Consider the following 18,827-nt stretch of genomic DNA (forward strand, 5'->3'; position numbering starts at 1 on the left):
TGTGAGTTCATTTTCGTAATGGTTAACTCTCATACTTTTAAAATGTATTTTTCCACATACAAACAGTCACAGGTATTTATCGCGTTTTAATCTTGCCTCTTAAGTTTTGACTCTTGTCAGACTGGTTCGGGAATCTTTCAGCCCCGGAAATACGGTGAGAGGCCGAGCTCGTGCGTCATCAAAAGACATTCCGCCCACAGCTCACCAGATTGAGCGCAGAGCAAGTGGAATGAAGTTTAGTTAACTTCTATATGCGTCTGTGTCTGACTTCACTGTATAATGTATCGCTAAATGTTACATTGTGTTTATTCTGCGGCCATGTATAGATTGCAGTGTATCGTTTGTGTAGTGTTTGTGGTGTTTAATTTGTCGTTATGCATGAAGACCACCCGATGGGATCTTCTCAATGCCAGAAAGGTAAGCGTGAATTTTCATCTTTCTGGGGGCTCTGTAGGTCTATTCGGTTAAAAATGGTTATATTTGATGTTTCAGTATCTGTTTAAAGTGCTAGATAACAATGTGGTAAAGCTGGAAGTGTTTACAGGTAAACTTCACACCCTGAACACATGGGTATGAATCATTAGCACTGATTCACAAATGTTTTTCTTGTCAAACTGTACATTTATTTCAACTTCATAACGTGTTTTTCAAACACGGTTGTAAGTGCCTTAAATTTCTTTAATTTATTTGCACCAATGGCATATTTCATACTTGACTTATACTTAACATATACCTATGCATTTAATTCATATAGCCTAATGTATTGACATATATCAATGTCCTATTGTTGTCCTTCTTATCTATATCTTATCATGTATATTTATTAATTAAAAATAAATCAATAAGTCAAGCAAAATCTGCTTGCATATGTTTAGCTACAAGCTAAAGTCAATGATGTTCAAACTACACTGGAATGAATCAAATAAAGAGATGTGTAAGAAGTGTAGGAAGAAAAGCGTAACTGAGAGGAAAGTGAAGGGGGAGGTTTTTGTCTTTTTAAAATTTCCCCTCATTTTCGTGAATGCTTTGCTGTGGATCTTTACACGTTTGACAAATTTCCTGTTTTTGGTGTTTTGAAGCATAAAATCAAGAGAACATTTTACACTTGTTATTTGAACTGTGTGTTACCAACGACATCCCACAACAACAAAATGCTACATAACATAAACATCTGCATCTTAACCCTCAGATTAGTATTCCTATATTTTTTGCACACATTTTAAAAGGTGGTCTTTGACCTTGCCGATTGCTCCAACAGCAGTTTTAGGTTAATGAATTCCTATGTTGATTTTTAGTGTATGAACTGGATAATTAATCATTGTTTTCATGAGTAAGTTGTTTTTGATTTTGCTGTTTTATATAATAATGTACAGCTCGCCGGCTGTTATCGGAGAATAAACCTGACAGAGTATCACACTGAAGGGTTTTATTTTGTGATAACTGACGGATTGTACATGTACATTACTCGACTACTTGCCTTATGAGTGTGTTATTGGATGTGTAATATTGATTTGCAATATATTAGTAACTCATTTGTAAGAAATGCTGACCTTCCGCAAGGAAAACCTCTTTCCTTTTGGTTTTAAGGCAAGACACAGCTCAAATAATTTGAACATGCTATTTGGTTTTATATCTTTTATAAATACATCGTTATATGTTATTATATATATAGGACATTGTATATTACATTTATACAATGGACTAGTATTAGAGAAGACATTCAGTGTCTTCAAAAAAGTAGTGAGATAAAGTGATGTCCAACTGTCAAAAACTTCTTTATATTAAAATATATTATTAACACGTATAACTTATTTTGCATATTGAAAAGCATGGAGAAGGTTTACACACTACACATGAGCAAAGTTTATTGAGTCAAGGCCCAAGAGAAAGACGGATGTATGCAAAACCAAAAGAGGATCAACAATATAATACCAACAGAGATTATGTCCTGTGAGGTTTTGTTTTTTCTCATATTTTAATATAAAAAAAACATGTTCTCTGTTAGCTGTAGATAGTAGATCGTTTTTTAGAAGAGTTGTGTATTGGCAAGTTACTCCCGCTATGATACATATCCCGGTAGATGGGTCACGATACAATATATTGCTATGTATTTCGATAGGATACACATTTGCGATATATATTGCAATACTTAAAATAGAAAATGTTAAAAGTAGAGCTAGAAATACAACATGCAAAACCTCCCTTACCTCTGCAGAGCGGCCATTATGTGCGATGCATGGACCTTTAGATCAGAGGTTTGGGTTCCCAAACTGCGGATTTTGCCCCTCAAGTGAGTAGCACAGGGGAATAAGGTGGGTCCCGCAAGTCACTTGGCTGTTGTGGTGCATTACAGTTAAAACAATGAACATGGGCAGTATAAAATGCCTGGTTCATTCGTGCTCTAAATGCGCTGGCGTCAAAATCATTGAAAACACAATAAATGTTATTGTTACTTTTTGGATAAACTTTTTAAATGTGTCGATATTTTTGCACTGCTATATTTTCTCTATTTTATACTTTACCCCATTTGATGGATTGATCTAACCTACGCTGTGATTAAATGCAAATGTTTTAAGGACACACAGTAAATGAAATTGGAAGGGACAGAGAGATTGAAAACCAAAGGTAATGTTTTACTTTTTAGGGAAGAAGAATTTGATTTTAGACCAAATTCAGTCGGTTTTATAGGTAAGGTCAGGTCATATTCTTTGTTAAAGGAATAGTTTACCTTCAAAATAAAATGTTGTCATCATTTACTCACCCTGTTGTTATTTTCTTGTATATTACCTGTGTGCTTTTCTTTCTTCTGCAAAACACAAAATAAAATTTTTTTGAAACCGTTGGTTCCCCCTGACTTCTATTATATGAACACAAAACCAACACAAGTCAACAGGACAAACGGTTTTCTGTTGCCAACATTTTTCAAAATATCTTCTTTTGTGTCCTGCAGAAGAAAGTCATACAGGTTTGAAATGATTAGAGGGCGTGTACATAATGATAAGGTTTTCATTTTGAAGGGGAACTATCCTTTTAAAACTGATTCTCTCTACTAAGGATCTTGAGAAGATCTTTAATGCTTTGATTTTGTCCTCACTGGACTACTGTCGTCTAGTCGTGTTTATGTGAGGCCCTGTCAGGCCTCTTATTTCATGCTTGTTGCTAGTTCCCGCATGCAGCAGCTAAGTTACTTGTCAGGAATAGGAATAGTGATCTTATTTCTCCTGTTCTGAACTGACTTTGTTAGCTGTTGGTTGAGTTCAGGATACGTAATGCCTGGCTAATAAGTCACGTTTAACGATACAACACCTGCATCGCTATGTGACCTACATGAACCAGCCACACTGAACCATCCAGCTCTTTCCAATACTGTGTTATTTGTGATGTGATCGGCTTTATTTACTCCGCTTTTAGAAATGGGAACTGTTAACACTGCATAACTGTATACTTCAGCTCTTTAATCATTTTAAAGCTCTTCGCCATCTACACTGTCATACAAACCAAGAACTATCAACATATGCTACTGCTGGCCAGAGTTTCATGTCATCATCCCAAGTAGATGTCGCCGTCCAATTTTTTATGTTGAGGAACATGAAGTTGTTTTTAAACTCTAACTCTTAATCAAAACGTTGGTTAAAAACTATTGCCCATTCGGCCACTACACAATAATTTAGACATTACACAAAAATTATAACTTACTTAGTATTAGTAACTTAGCAATGGCTAGAAAATGTATAAGTCAAGCTACAAACGGAAAGTCTAAAGCATCTTCCCAACACTCATACACGCAAGGCATAATGGGTTATTTCACGCATTGTGAAAAAGGTGATTACCTGCACCAGCATGATTTCAAACATCAATTTAACCAGAGCAAATGAGATGAGTGACTGAAGTCATTGATCAAGGCACATGCGAAGATTGAGTTCGAGGTCAAGAATGTGCATTGAAGAAACATATGCAGCAAACATGTGGAAAAACGAAGCGAGTGCGTTAGAGTTATGTTTGGGACCATTTGTTTTGACAATTAGGAACGATAGATTTAGAAGATTTTATAAATGGAGAGAAATATCAGAATATTCTATCACCGTGTATCAGTCTAGGGATGGGCCTGTACGTAGTAAGTGTAAACGTTGTTACACAGTGGTCGGGTATCCACCGTTTGCGTTACTTGCACACCGCCAGATTGTCATATTTCTTTTTCATAGAAAAGGACAACGGACAACGGACGCAAGAGTTAGCAAGATGCACTTCCTCAGCGGGAGCTGCAGACGCCTCCCAGTTTGCCAAAATAGGTGACTGTTACATAACGTCACAAAATCTGATGACCATACTAACGTTGTTGTAACATAACGAGTTATGTGGTGGCAAGCGCAAAAGTGAAATTCCTGGATTCGTCACCATGACAGTAGACGTAATCTGCCTGTTATGGTCACGTTGTTCAAACGTCATGGATTAAAAGTTGTTTGTTGATAATAGTGAGAATTGGTCTTTATACTAAAGTGTTACCGAGATTTTTATTTAATAGTCTTTGGGTGGACATGCAGTACAAATTTAACTTGCCCTTATTTTCCCCCCTAAGAAAACGGAATGAGTCTTATGGACAGGGTCTTTTTAGCGAATTAAAACCACAGTACTGTATCTGCGATCACGAATAAATGACTCTTACCAGCTGATGCTTTTTAAGAATCGAAACTGCTGTACAGATATATTCGTAAGCAGCTAGAGGGTAAGCACTTTACTGTGGTTCCGCCCACTGAGTTGCAAAATGACTAAGCGGCCGCATTAGTGTACATCTTGAAATCCGGGAAAACATGCGGAAAAGTTGTTTTGCTATTGACTGTGCTAACAGAATCAACAAGAATTCAGAGATCATTTTACAGACTGCCTAAAACCACTGAAAGGGGAAGTAAGATCGCTGCACTAAACTGGAATAAAGGCACCGACCAAAAAATTACAAGTGATTTCACTTTTTATGGTAATAGGGACCTAAAAACAACTTCAAGTTCAATATGTTTCTTTCATCATGTGACATCTGTCCCTCGACTCACCATCTGTGTCGCCAAACTGATCTATCTTCAAAATGTTTTTCTTTTGACGACTAATGGTCATTGCCTGTCAACGTCGACAGTGACGCACAATTAAAATGAAAACCTTTGAGGCTACAGCGTAGGTCTTACGCACGACCATAACTTACCCTTAATGATTTGTGTTGTTGTAACCAGAGTGTAGACATCATTTTTGCAGTGGTCTTGACATATTGTTTCTTGTATGGGGGACTATTGGTCTAGAATGTATTGTTTATAAATGAATTAATACTGATGGAGGTCACCTTAGCACAATAAATGATCAGCTTTTTAAAAATTCACATTTTGGACTGTTCTGCCTTGTTTCTTAGAATTGAAAAGAAAACGTTAACTATTGTCATAAAAGATCGACTTCCACATTATTAAGTGTCACATCTTTATCAAAGCTTGATAGATATCACAAAAACATAACTTTAAAGCATCCCTTCTTTTCTCATTTTAATAATTTGCAAGTGAGTAAAACTAATAAAATAGCTTGAAACAAGCTGACATCATTTTTTAAGTTCTTCAAAGTTTCACTTTTTTTCAGTGCTTGGTAAAGTCTTCCCCCCCACGATTCGGTCAAATGGAAAGAGCAAACTGGCCATTGAAGTTTCTTTGATTGCCCTGCAAACATTTTACACCTTTGCCGGGCGTGAACAATGTTGTAAGATGTGATTGCTCAAATAGCATATTTTAAAATGTACATCAGTGGTATAGGAAAATTGTCTGCAAGCTTAGGCATTACTGTTTTTAAACAGCTGAGCTGAGATCGCAAGCCAAATTAATCTAAGTTTGCATTGTTTAATCACAAAGGATATGTGACTCTCATCAACAGCTCCATTCACATACACTTGAAACTGTGTTGGACTGTAATAACAAAAATATTAGGCTATAGCCTACAGTCCATCAAAGCATATGGCCTGCGCTTGATCTGCCGTCTCTAATGTCAAACCGTTTTCCAAACCGGAAATGATTCCATTTGATGGGACATGTAAACACCGGTTCTTCACATGTGCAATATACTGTACATATAAAACCATCCTATCACTTTATTAGCTTTCATGTAATCAAAACGTTCGGATTCCTTAATCCGAATGATTTCTTTCTTTGAAAATTGATAATGTGTGTGATCCTTTATTCCAGCTGCTCAATACTACTGCACTCAAAAGAAAGTCGTTGAAAGAATTTAATTAAATTAAGGAAAACTTTTCCACGAAATTGAATGACATTTCTCAGACAAAATCTAATTTCTTTTAAACTATTCTTTATAATGTTGTTGAATGAACTCAAATTTTTTTAGTAGTCTTGATTAAATTTATTTGTGTCTTATACATGAATACTATATATAAAACCAATGTAAAAAAAAACAATTTAAACAATAAGATTATTTAATAGTCCTCTGCCCAATTGTAACTGTTTTATGTTAATACAACACAACTCCTTTATGTTTTCCCATCATGAACTGATTCAGTTATATGAATAAACAAAAAAATAATTTTGTGACCAAATTTTCCAAAAGTTGTGTTGATTTAACTTAAGCAAGTTAAGCAAATTGAACAAGCAGCAATAAAATTGTTGAGGGTGCATTACCTTAAATTGTCATTTATAATGTGTTTTTGCGATAAAAATAGTAGATTATATAATTCCATTTGCATTGTTTAAAGAAACAAGAATATTATAAATATTGTAAGAATCCTCACTGTCTCTTTCTTTGTCTATAGGAGCAGTGCTGTTGTGGTGCTGGTAAGTAGCCTAATGAAGTACATCATTTTAATGTGTGCATTTTCAGTTTTTTAATAGCTGCTAAAATAAATGAACTGTATACATAATATTTAGCTGACATCAGGGATCAAAATAACACTAGCTTTTGTGTTTAAAGTCAATGTTAAATCACAATTGAACACATTTCTGGTGTTAGCTGAACAGTACATCAGTGCACATTATTCCAACAACAACGAAAAAAGGAAATTCTGGTCTTCATAATCTTTCATGTTATATTCCATCTATTTAAACGTAACTGCATTGAACTTTGTCTATGCTTGTTTTTGCTTGTTTGTATTTGCATGAAAAGAGCGATGCATGCCTCGTTTCAGACTCTACACTGCTCAGGATGTGTGTGTCCGTGTGCGACTTTGTGTAGAACCTCTATGTATGTACAAGGTTATAATTAATCATTCAATACAATATGATAAATATTACAATTAGTTTTTAAGTTTTGTTTTCTCTCCTATGGTTGTAGTGGCTAATAAAACCCTGAAGATAGAGTTTAGTAACTCTGAGACTGCTGACTCCTACACGTTTCTTATCTGGAAACAAAACCACACTGTTTTGGTATGTCTGTAGCCCACTGACCTTTTGTTTTCAAACAAAAATAACAAAAAGGTATATAAAGCTAGTGAGCAGTATTTGTAGTTTTGAAAATGTTGTAGAAATATATTTTGTGTTTGAGAAGCAGCATGAACAATGAAGCTCATGCATCGTCATAATTATTTGCGCTCTATATGTGAATTGATCAATGATCTGATTTAAGGGTGATTATGATATATTGTTAAAATATTGGGTAACACAATGTACAGCTTAAATAAATAGAATTTACAGCTTAACTAATTGTAACAACCATGTACCTCTACAGTACATTTCTGTAGGTAAAGTTAGGGGAAGAAAGAAGTCAGGAAAAAAGGTATACTGTTAGTATTTTAAAACTAAGGGGTAACTATTTTAATACTATGTGGTATGCATGACTGGAGTATACTTCACAACAGCGTGAACATACACTACATTTTTGGTATCACAATGAACCCATAAATAAGCTGCTGTGGATATTAATTAAGTACAGGGTTCTTATTTTATTATTATAGCAAACATGAAATAAGGGGAAATTATTTGTTTCAGTTTTTGCAAACAACACGAATGAAGCACTCAGACTGTCTGTCAACTGTTAATTTGACAGAGTTTTAACTTTAGGATTAATTTTCATTAATTTAGGATTGTTGGTTACAAATGATTTATTTTAGTTATGAGTTATTTTGAGGTTTATTTTTGTAAAATTTATTAAATCAATGTTGATCTTTTGAGACTATAATCAAGCGGTTTGATTTGGTTAAGCTGTAAATCCTTTTTAATTATGCGGTACTTTGCGGGCCGTAATCTAAAGCGATAGCAAAAATGGTTTGTGTTCTAAAAATGGACAGGTCATACAAATAGGTAAATGATGAAAGAGCTATTCAATTCTTTTGGAGGAATGACTCCTTCAAGGTGTGATCACACTGACAAGCTTCCATGTAGTTTGTTTATAGAACTTTACATTACTAACAGTATCTGCTACACATCTTAAATCACCTTATTAAAAATGAATGACTTTGTCACTGTGGTTTACTTGCACTGTGATCCTATTTTCTTTGTTAGTGGAACAGCACAAATGATGAGCAAGGTTTTCAGCTTCATGATACTAAAATACAGATACGTAATAAAACATCCGACCAGACGTGTGTAAGTAAATGCTTCTGTACTGTATTTGTGTTGTACTGTGCCTTCAGTCATTTTGAGTGTCACATTGTTACCTTTTAGAGGATTCTACGCTTTGTTTCCTATTTCCTGGCCCGGCCAGGCCAGAAGGTCAATGTGTCTGTTTACAGCAAAAATGAGATGCTCACTAGCGCAGAGCACATCACACCAGGTATTTCTCAATTTCCTTCTCTTGCAGAAAAATGTGAATGCTCCAAGCTTCACTGCATTGACTATTTTACAATTTGTGTGTACCTGTTTTGAAGATCCAGTTCCTAAGGCCGAGATTACCGTGGACATCCTTGCCAAACATTTCACTGTCAGGGTGAAAGCAGACAATGTCCTGAATATCATACTTTGTTACAAGCATTCAAAAACAGAGTGTGAACAGTTAACCTATTTTGGTCTGGTGGGTTACAGTGTTTTACCCTTTCTGTGTATGTATTGGTGTATGCTTTACTCCAAAAAGAAAAGAGGAAAATAATAATTTTATATTTGTGACATGGAGCATTTACTCACACTTATCTTACGACCCCCTATTCAAATTCGACGAAAATGAAAATGAACATAAAGGACACGTGAAGCCCAAATGCTGCGCATAACACCAGACGCTAGAGGCGCGACACGACAAATGCCTTGTTCTCAATGGGTTTGTTATGTTGCATCGCGTTGCATCCAGTGTGGACAAATTTTTAATTGTAAGGGGTTCTATTGTCTTACGTCATGTCACGAAGCGTAGCGTCCTATGTAGACACAACTTTTCTTGCACAACAAATCAAAACTAGTATTTTTTTTATTTTAAACAATACAACCAAATAATATAATTAACAAAGAATTATTACCAAAACAATACCTGAAACACCTAACAATGTCCAAATTTGCCCCGTATCTTGTATATATTCAGGGCTCTAGAGTGCGACCAATTTGGTTGCAAATGCGATTTTATTTTTCAATGGTGCGACTAAAAATAATCAGAGGTTGCAGCGGTGCGACCAGCTGTTCGAGGGAAAAAAAGTCTCCGCAACTCTGAGAGTCTCCCTGTGATTCAACAACAGACACACGTTAGGCCCATATCGTGGTCTAAACCAATCAATGATAGTGAAGGGCGGACCCCCCTCTGATTGGCCGTGGTCCAGATATTCCTGTATGTGTGTTTACCAGAGGTTGCCGAAAATTCTCTGACATTGACAGATTTTTTTTATCAGTGACGGAAAAATCTGAAGGTCGTCCGTCATTTTGGCGGATTACAATGAGGGCAGTTTGTAAATCCCCGTTTTCCTTCAGCATGATATGCTCGCGAAGCGACCCGCGTGTTTTCACCTGTCATTGTTACTGACTAGACATATGGGATGTGGTCTGGGAAACCCAAAGGATGTCGCGCTGGAACTCGGGAAAGTGTAATGTGCCATTTTGTAGAATTCTTAGTGAACAATTCATTCCCTAAATTCGTTCACCACCTTTACCTACAATGCACTCAGATTTTAAGTGTACATCTGGGGTGCTACTCAATTCGTATCTGTGCATCCTTGTTTTTTTTTCCTCATTTCATTTCCACATATCTTAGCTCCCCCCCTTTAGGGTGCGAGGGAAGGACGGGGGAATTAAATAAAGTGAAATGGCTTATCCTCGCTCTCTTCAAAGCTTCATCAGTTAATGACTGACAGTCCACATAACACATTAAAACTTTAGGTAGAGTTCATAATCCCCACTACATTAAAATAAAGTTAAAAGCATGCTCAGAAAAAGTGCTCAGAAATGTATATAAAGTATGCAAGTATGTGTTTTACCTATTTAATATAATAACTATATTAATATTTACTGTGCTGTCTGAACATTTACAATAACATAATGCTTATTTATTACATTTATGAGTTTTTGAATATGATTTGATGAGGTGATGCTGTTCAGGGGGAGGAGAATTTACGTGCGTCAGGTTTAGTAAACATGACAAATAAGGTCAAATTAACTTTACCATTTAACAAACAATCCATAAAGCCACACATGTGTAATATAAGATAAGCAGTATGAAGTATGTCCGCGATTGTCCAACATATGCAACATATGCTGTATCCACTCATTTTCATTCACTTCCATCCCCCAAATTTGCAGGAAATCAACATCTGGTCAATGATCCGAATGACTTTTACTGCAGATTTGAAAATGCTAACTTTACACCTCACACCAACTCTGATATTCTCTCTACACAACACCTATCACCTTCCCTCACCCCACCTCCTGCACTTCAGATCAGTGAAGAGGATGTGTGCAGAGTCTTTAGGAAACAAAAGACAAGAAAAGCACCAGGCCCAGATCGTATCTCCCTAGCCTGTCTTAAAAGCTGTGCTATTCAACTGATCTTCATCTTCTCACTGATCTTCAATAGATCACTGGAGCTGTGCACAGTTCCTTCCTGTTTCAAGTGCTCTACCATAATCCCCATCCCAAAGATACCCAAATTCACAGGACTGAAAGACTAGAGACCAGTCACTCTCACATCTGTGGTCATGAAATCATTCGAGAGACTGGTGTTGGCCTATCTGAAGGACATCACAGAACCCTTCTGGACCCCCTGCAGTTTGAGAGCAAACAGGGGCTGGATTCATGAAACCGTTTTTAAGACAAAATCTAAGATCTTTCTTAAGATCAATTATATTTTCTTAAGAACATCATATTATTTTATTACACCCTAGAAGATTACACCCGCTTACTCGCGTGGTAATGTTTAACTCATAAACTTTATGTAACAACAAGCACGTAGTATTCTATATAGCGTATACATATTCACATTAAACGTTAATACATATATATATATATAAGTTCATATTTATAAATAATATATATTTGACATATTTCATGTATATTTCTAGACCACTTTTAAGCATTTTTTACCTTATTACTTAATTTTTTTATATACAATTTTTAAACATTTTTAACTTTCTTTTATTGTAGGATTATATAATTTGCCTAAAGCCTGTATTTAACTTAACACATTGCACATTGAAATGATAAAAATACAGTCATCATTATCTGATGGCACATTGAAACGATGATAAAGCGAGCAATGTTATGTCATTTCACTTGTTTCTAATTTTGTGGAAAGTAAGCGAGGAATGGAAGCGAGTATGCACAAATAAGGATTTAGAAGCACTCATTGTGTAAGGAGTCACGAGCGAGGATAGATAGGTGTATACTTTGCGGAAGTCTTCTATCGATTAAACCTGATGCACGTATAAGTTCTCTCCCTTGAGTTGGGTGTAACTAGTGACTAAGTAATTATTTACTGTAACTGAATTAATTAATTTAAGTACAGTAGGATTACTCTTGTTTTTCTGAACTTAAATCACAGTTACTTCTAATGTAATTAATCTTAATACTGTGTATAATATGTTTGTGGAATAGTAGAATCGACATCAAAATTTTAAGTCTAACTTTATTTTAAGGTCCAATTCTCGGTATTAATAAACCATTAACTTTGTTTGTAACCACTTAATTTGTAGCTTATTAATAGTTAGTAAGGTAGTTGTTAGGTTTAAGTATTAGGTAGGATAAGGGAAGTAGAATATGGTCATGATGAATATGTGCTTTTAAGTACTAATAAACAGCCAATATGCCAAAAATCGGCATCTAATAACAACTAGTTAAAAGTGAGAATTTGTCCTTATACTAAAGTGTTACCTTATATATACCGGATATAGAAAGTAATAAGTAACTTAATATTTTTTGAGAGAGTAATTTGTACAATAATCTAACACTATTGAATATGTAATTAATAACTAGCACATAGTTACTTTTTCAGAGTAATTTATCCAACACTGGATACCATTGTATTCTTGTACGTAGACCTACTGTATATCAGACAGTATAGTTAATATTAATAATTTTATAATAATATAAAATAACGATCCTACATTACGTTAAATTATTTTGATTTTGACATGTTTTAAAAAAAGTGTTTGATAATACATTCAGTTTTGTTTTTGTTTTTTTATAGATTGACCCGCAGGTAAATCAGACTTTTAATCTGAGCTTCCCCTACCTGCTGCCATGTCTTTGTGTTCAGGTGTGTATCTCTTCAATCCCTGCATGACTGATTTACAAACGCTTCAAAACTTTCTTACATCCTAAGAATATGCATCCTACATCATGCACTATTTCCCTTTAATAGTTATGGTATACAGGAAAAGACGCCAAAAGAAACACCCAGTGTCCCCTGAAAGAGACGTTTCTTCCACGTGAGTAATTGGGATTCATGTAGGCATATGTTATTGCTGTTTGCCCATAAATGTTTGTTGTCCCTCATATCTGAAACCCATCAATGTGGAAACTCAGCATGGAAAAGGCATTCATGCAAAGTCTTATGTTTGCAGATGGAGGCGACATCTTGTCCTCTAGCTCAGCGAGAGTCATCGGCTCTGTTCTGACCTGGAAGCCTGTCTGCCCTTCTGACCAGTCCAATGTCACCATTTCTCTGTGCTGGCTTCTCCTTGAGCAGGGCTCTCATTGCGTCCCTGACTCCAATGCTGCCCTCTATGGGACAAACCTGGTGGGTGATGATATTGCATGTGCCGTGAAATCACAACTTATTTTCCTTTTGCCTCATTTGTTTCACAAGTTGAATGCATTGCACCATAGAATTCAGTGTCTCATGCAGTTTACTGTTTGTTTTGAGCAAAGTAACCTTTCATCCATGTATTTCATCCATAAAGTCGGCATACTGTGCAGAATACTCTATGCACAGTATAATAGGATGTTAATGTGCTAATTTAAGCATAGCTATTGAAAACCATATTTGTCTTTCTTAATCAACAGAAATACAATGTATCTGCTGTAGATAAACACCCTCAGATGTGTGTAAAGGTAAACAACAATAGTCTTTCAATCACATGTTCTGTCATATGCAGCTGATTTTTCACGTGTATATGATTATTTACATTCTAGTTTTCCTTAAACGGCAGTCGTCAAATCTTCTGTCCCTTCATGTCAGGTAAGAGGATGTAGTCATGAACGTAAAGTAATGTAACACTACTGTCTTTTTCACATTTTTCTCTTATTCTATCAGAGGATGGCTCCGAATGGAGAGCGACAGTTGTCCCTAAATCTCTGCATCTGCAAATACATCTGACATCCAATATTGCAGCTTCTTTTGCAGCGCAGCTCTGCGCCAGAGAGGGAGACAAGTGTGTTCCTCAGGGAGATGTCCACTCATGTCAAGTGGTTAGTGATGTATTTTCTATCCTGAGTTGTTGATTTAATCCATAGCAAACAAAATCTGTGAGATCTTAGAAAAATGCAGTGATAAAAAAATCTTGAATGTGGTTCTTGAAGGGCCGCTGACTCTGATGCATGCAGCCCAGCCTGACTGCTGGAGCCTGTGGTCAATACAACACAATATATAAATAAGTATTTAGTATGCAGGGAGTCACCAGGGGCCTCATTTATCAAAAGTGCATAGAAAGGTTCAATATTTTATCTTACAATTGTAAATACAAGAAAATGTACGCACATGAGTGAGCTATCATTGTTGATAAATCCCACATGCACAAGCATCATGCTCGTTCACCGTCATTAGCATTCAGAAATGCCTCCAATTTATCTCCAATTCATGGTGAAAACACCTCCCTTTATAAATCACGTGAATGTATTCTGTGCTGTCATTAAACACATCACCGCAGTCTTTTGGCCTTATGCATTAATTCGAACAAGCCTTTTGAAAACGCATATCCTCAGAAAAGAAACAATATTTGCAATTATTTTTAGTGGAATTAGTTAAATCTTATTATGATTTGGTAAAGCGATGTAGTGATGTTAAAAAAATATATATAATTTTATAATAATGATTTATGTTCTTAATAATGATTTATCTCTTTTTAATCTTTTTCAATTAGTTTGAATGTTTATTTTTTTCTTATATTGTTTCTTTCATATGTCGTTCTGTGAAATGTGTCTTTACATTCTGCTTTCAATAAAAGAAGGTTTGCCAAATCATCCAGCAAAGCGAGATCAGCCATGACACTAACTACATTTCAAATGATTTTTCCATTTGTCTTTTTTTGCGTTTCACACGCAAATTACCAGTCGAGTATTTGCAATAAAGATCACATGAAACACAGAGGCACTTTCTTTTTGAAGTATCACCATTCTTCCACTAGATTCTCTGCGTAAGCATGCTCAGAGGTGTGCTTATATTTACACACAATTCTACGTATAAGTACAAGTTGGTAATTCCCACACTTTGCATGAATCTGTTCTTACGCACACACTACGCACATATCTGTCAATACGTACTGTTGATAAATGAGGCTCCTGGCCCTTTAATGTAAGACTCTGTACTTGGCAACCATAACCACCACAGACAGCAATTTCCAGTAATATGTACTTGAAAACTTGACAAAGATTAAATCTCCCAAATTTGTGATCAAGATTACTCTGCATTTACATTTACTACAATATAGAGCTGCAGAAACAATGGTGATATCTCTTCAGTTTTGCCTTTGATCAGTATTTCTGCGTGCATTCAAGCAATTCCACTTCAGTGTCTGTTGAATGTCACCAGAAAAAACCTCAGGAATGACAAAGTCACCCAACATCAATGTAAAAGACGGAGGCCACACCAAGATAGCCTGCTTAAAAGTTGTTAAAAAGCAGCATTATTCCACCACATTTTCTTTTTTGAGCTGATCCTAAAATACATGTAAAACATTAGTTTTCTATACAGTATTTAAGATCTGCATTCATTGCGTCTTTTCATCATTTGGATTTGTTAGTCCTGTTTCAGTTTTCTACAAATACATGTGAATAAAAAATATTTTTGTTTGGAATTGGGGAGAAATGTTGTCACGAGTTGGCAGATTAAACAAAAATTATATATTTTTTCAACATTTGATTTAAACTCAATGGTCGGCTGTACATCATTACATTAATGTGTCACAGTGGAAGATTAATGATGGATGTTTAAGGCCTGTAGATTAAGTCATATTAAATTAATCAGAAGTCATTGATAGGTGAACTCTTCATAACGCAAATGAGCAGAAAATGTGGACATTTTGAAAGCTTGCTGTGCAAAGTGTTTTAGATATTGGTTTCATAATAAATTATTTGAACAAATTATGATTTCATTCTGGAACAAAGGGATTTTGTCCCATACTTTCATTTTAGATTTGACTATTTCTGTGTACTTCTCTTCTCAGGATGAGGGGCACACAGAGGCTGAACTGAGCGTGCCGTTTTCTTTTCTCTCATCAGGACTGTGTGTGCAGGTAAAATACGCAGCTTGCAGAAGTGTAACATCGTGTTGTCAATCGTTTAAAATGTTCATTCATCCTGGTTCACCTATAATGAGGCAGTATTTACTCAACACATTTACTGTGCGGTGGGGGGTGTGCTAGTATTTCATTCTGAACACCGAATGTTTCCGTCTGTTCTCCCTGCAGGTGTGGCGCTTAGATCTTCAGGGAAGACGAATAATTTGCCCTGATTGTAAGTAAAATGATCTTGAATCATTATATCTGCTGATAGATGAACATAAACACACACTCATGCTTCGGCATTACTCTCACAGACACACACAGGCGATGGGGTCTCATCATTGGAGCTGCATTGTCTCTTCTGGCCGCAGTGATGGTAGTGGTCTGCATCACGTGCTGTTTGATCAAAAGAAAAATATCAGGTTAGTCTGCAAACATTTGGGCAAGAAACATATTTTGGGCGTAAAAATATAACAGCTTTTGTTACGCTATGCTACAATCATTCATTATTTTAACAAGATGGAATGTTCTGAAGCAGCTAGAACAAAGAATGTGAGAAGGCTTAAGCCCAGAGTAAAGTTCCCTGTACAGCGTACAGTGCGTGTGACACAAATAAGAATAGTACGCGCACCACCGGAATTTGGTTAACTAACGTACAAAGTACTGAACACGTAATAGACAAGCGAATGACGTCATAGTTTTAGGAAAATACCGCCTTCAGAGTTTACATGGAAATGATAATGCTGTCGTTTTCAAAAACTTTGAGACCCCTTTCAAAAGTTACCATTTTCAGTCCCCCAAAACACAGTTTTCGTGTAAATTCACATCCAAAAAGTTTTAAGTTGAAAACGGCTTCGTGTAAACAACCTCATAAATAATGCATTTTTATAGGTAAAAGATTTTTCAAACAGTGCACACTCAAATCAACACCAGAACACTTGAGCACACATTTGCACATCGATATGTCGATCCTGAAAGCATTTTCTCTGCAACTGAAGACAGAGTTGAACATCATATGCCTGGCACGTCTCCTGTCTTTCCCCATGCAAAACATACAGATTCAGTGATGCGGCTACATTCCTAACATAAAAATGTTATTCATTTTAGCATACATGTGCACGGTATTAATTTATTATATAAATAAATATGAAAACTAAAATTGCCCATGCATAACAAAAAGCACCTCTTTTTGTTCATTTTTAATATCATAGTGACAACAATAATACATCACTGGACAGTATTCAAAATAATTCACATTGTGTTTGGGATTTTGTTCGTCTGAAAATGAAAGTATTTTTTTGTGTAAGACAAATAAATAAATGAAAAAGCGTTTTTCTTTTTTTCATTTGCAGTTTGGCGCTGTGCTGAAAGAAGACCCCTGCTGCTCGTGTGTTCGTCTGATGATACAGCCCACATTACTGCCGTGTGCTCTTTAGCGTCCGGCCTACAGGACGAGCTCTTCATGGATGTGAGGCTGGCACAGTGGTCGCATTGTCGGTCTCAGCCCTCTCTGGCTCAGCTGGGACCCCAGCCGTGGCTGTACGGCCAGTGTCAGGCCGTGCAGAAGGCTGGCGGCGTCATCCTGATCGCATGGAGTCTTGATGCTCACCATAGTTATCTAAGATGGAGAAAGAGCCATTCGCTCTTGGAGAAAAAATGCTCATCCAGAGTCTGTAACAAAGGCATGTACAGTGATGTTGAACCTGGATGTGAAGACCAGGAGAAGACGTTTTATGATGAAGAGTTGATAGAAAAACCAAGGAATTCATCTTCAATCACAGCTGTTGTTTTCAATGCGGCCCTCTCCTGTCTGTGGACTGGAATACACAGTGATTTTCATGGTGCAGGATTTGGATTGGTTTGCTTCCAGAGTCTTGACACAAGCAATCGCATCCCTAAACTATTCAGGTGTGTTCAGAAGTACAGTCTCCCTAGAGACCTGTCCACTTTAATACATGACCTGGGAAGCTCAAGGAATGGGGTTGTAAACAGCAAAGGAAACAATCGATGCTGGCCACGTTTTCTTTCCAAAGGTCTTTCATTTCTAGTGTCGCGTCAGCTTGCATTGAGACTGGCGTCAAAACTCCCTGTGTCAGACAGAGGCATCTCGAAAATCCCTCCAAAGTTCTCGCACAAAATAAAAGGCAGTACTAAGCAAAAGACGTTAAAACAAAAGAAGCGTCACAGGAACGTTGTGTCATCAATTTTGTCAAGAAAGGAGTGTTTGAAGAACAATAATACAGCAGAGCTACTAAGAGAAAACCTATTGCATTGACAAAAATGCACACTGCAAATCCTGTATCCAGCCTCAGCATGCAACATCAAATTACTCAGTTTACTGAATACGGTAGTAAATAGTACCACTCACCTCAAGAGGAGCAGCGATTGACAAAGACAATTATAAATTTCAAAACCAGAACAGTAAAGAACTAAATCTGTGAATATTGTACCATATCGACTTCAAGTTTTGACACCTGGAGAATGTTACCAGACAACCGCTTATGTTGTTATGAATAGTTAATGAGTAAAATGAGAAAATGTGCACTGATCCGTTTGTCAAACAAGCATGTATGTATTCTCCCATTTGTATTTGTCCTGTTGTACTCCATTAGAACCACAACCGTTTTTAATTTTCATTTTTTTATTGTAATTTTTTTATTTAAAAAAAAGAGAGATCTGAAAAAATAAATGGTTCTCTAAATTGTTAAAATACATTATGTGTGAGAAGTGAATATTCCTTTTCTGTTTGTTACAGTGCTCCTTACTGTATAACTATGAAAACATGCCAGAGTAAGGAGGAGTAGTGCGAGATCATGTTCTTAACATTTGCATAATTCAACATTATTATTTTTTCATTAAACCACGCTAGTCTGAATTAAGGCAGACAAAAAAAGTACACAATATTTACATTTTAGATATGAAGTTGAAGCCATGTGAGTGTTTTGCTGCGGTCTGGACACAAAAGGTAGCTGGAGATGGACAGATCCACAAAGGAGAAGAGTATGTGATTAAGAAA

At 36.2% G+C, this 18,827-nt stretch overlaps 1 protein-coding gene across 5 annotated transcripts; it reads left to right on the top strand.

Moving 5' to 3' along the window:
• Positions 1 to 209: 209 nt before the first annotated feature.
• LOC130407083 (interleukin-17 receptor E) lies at positions 210 to 18,523 on the top strand. 5 transcript variants are annotated; one of them, XM_056729734.1, is made up of 17 exons: positions 210 to 417; positions 6,785 to 6,806; positions 7,135 to 7,212; positions 7,303 to 7,394; positions 8,469 to 8,552; positions 8,631 to 8,739; positions 8,834 to 8,976; positions 12,559 to 12,627; positions 12,733 to 12,799; positions 12,935 to 13,110; positions 13,377 to 13,424; positions 13,506 to 13,551; positions 13,627 to 13,781; positions 15,755 to 15,823; positions 15,998 to 16,043; positions 16,126 to 16,233; positions 17,164 to 18,523. In XM_056729734.1, the coding sequence occupies exons 1-17, from the start codon at positions 292 to 294 to the stop codon at positions 18,084 to 18,086; spliced, it is 2,361 nt and encodes a 786-aa protein (XP_056585712.1). In that variant the 5' UTR covers positions 210 to 291; the 3' UTR covers positions 18,087 to 18,523. The 5 variants fall into 5 exon arrangements, with proteins under 5 accessions (XP_056585712.1, XP_056585715.1, XP_056585716.1 ...); XM_056729737.1 differs by lacking the exon at positions 8,834 to 8,976 and having other exon boundaries at positions 7,303 to 8,552; XM_056729738.1 differs by lacking the exon at positions 8,834 to 8,976 and having other exon boundaries at positions 7,157 to 7,212; positions 7,303 to 8,552.
• The last annotated feature ends 304 nt before the right edge of the window (positions 18,524 to 18,827 follow it).

Source organism: Triplophysa dalaica, chromosome 18 (genome assembly GCF_015846415.1).
Source record: "Triplophysa dalaica isolate WHDGS20190420 chromosome 18, ASM1584641v1, whole genome shotgun sequence".
NCBI lineage: Eukaryota > Metazoa > Chordata > Actinopteri > Cypriniformes > Nemacheilidae > Triplophysa > Triplophysa dalaica.

Bases quoted from the DNA above. Each gene is read 5' to 3' on its own strand.
- LOC130407083 (XM_056729734.1), top strand. From the start codon at position 292: ATGTTACATTGTGTTTATTCTGCGGCCATGTATAGATTGCAGTGTATC. The intron at 6,807-7,134 runs GTAAGTAGCCTA...TTGCATGAAAAG, and splicing joins GCAGTGCTGTTGTGGTGCTG to AGCGATGCATGCCTCGTTTC. The intron at 16,044-16,125 runs GTAAGTAAAATG...TTACTCTCACAG, and splicing joins ACGAATAATTTGCCCTGATT to ACACACACAGGCGATGGGGT.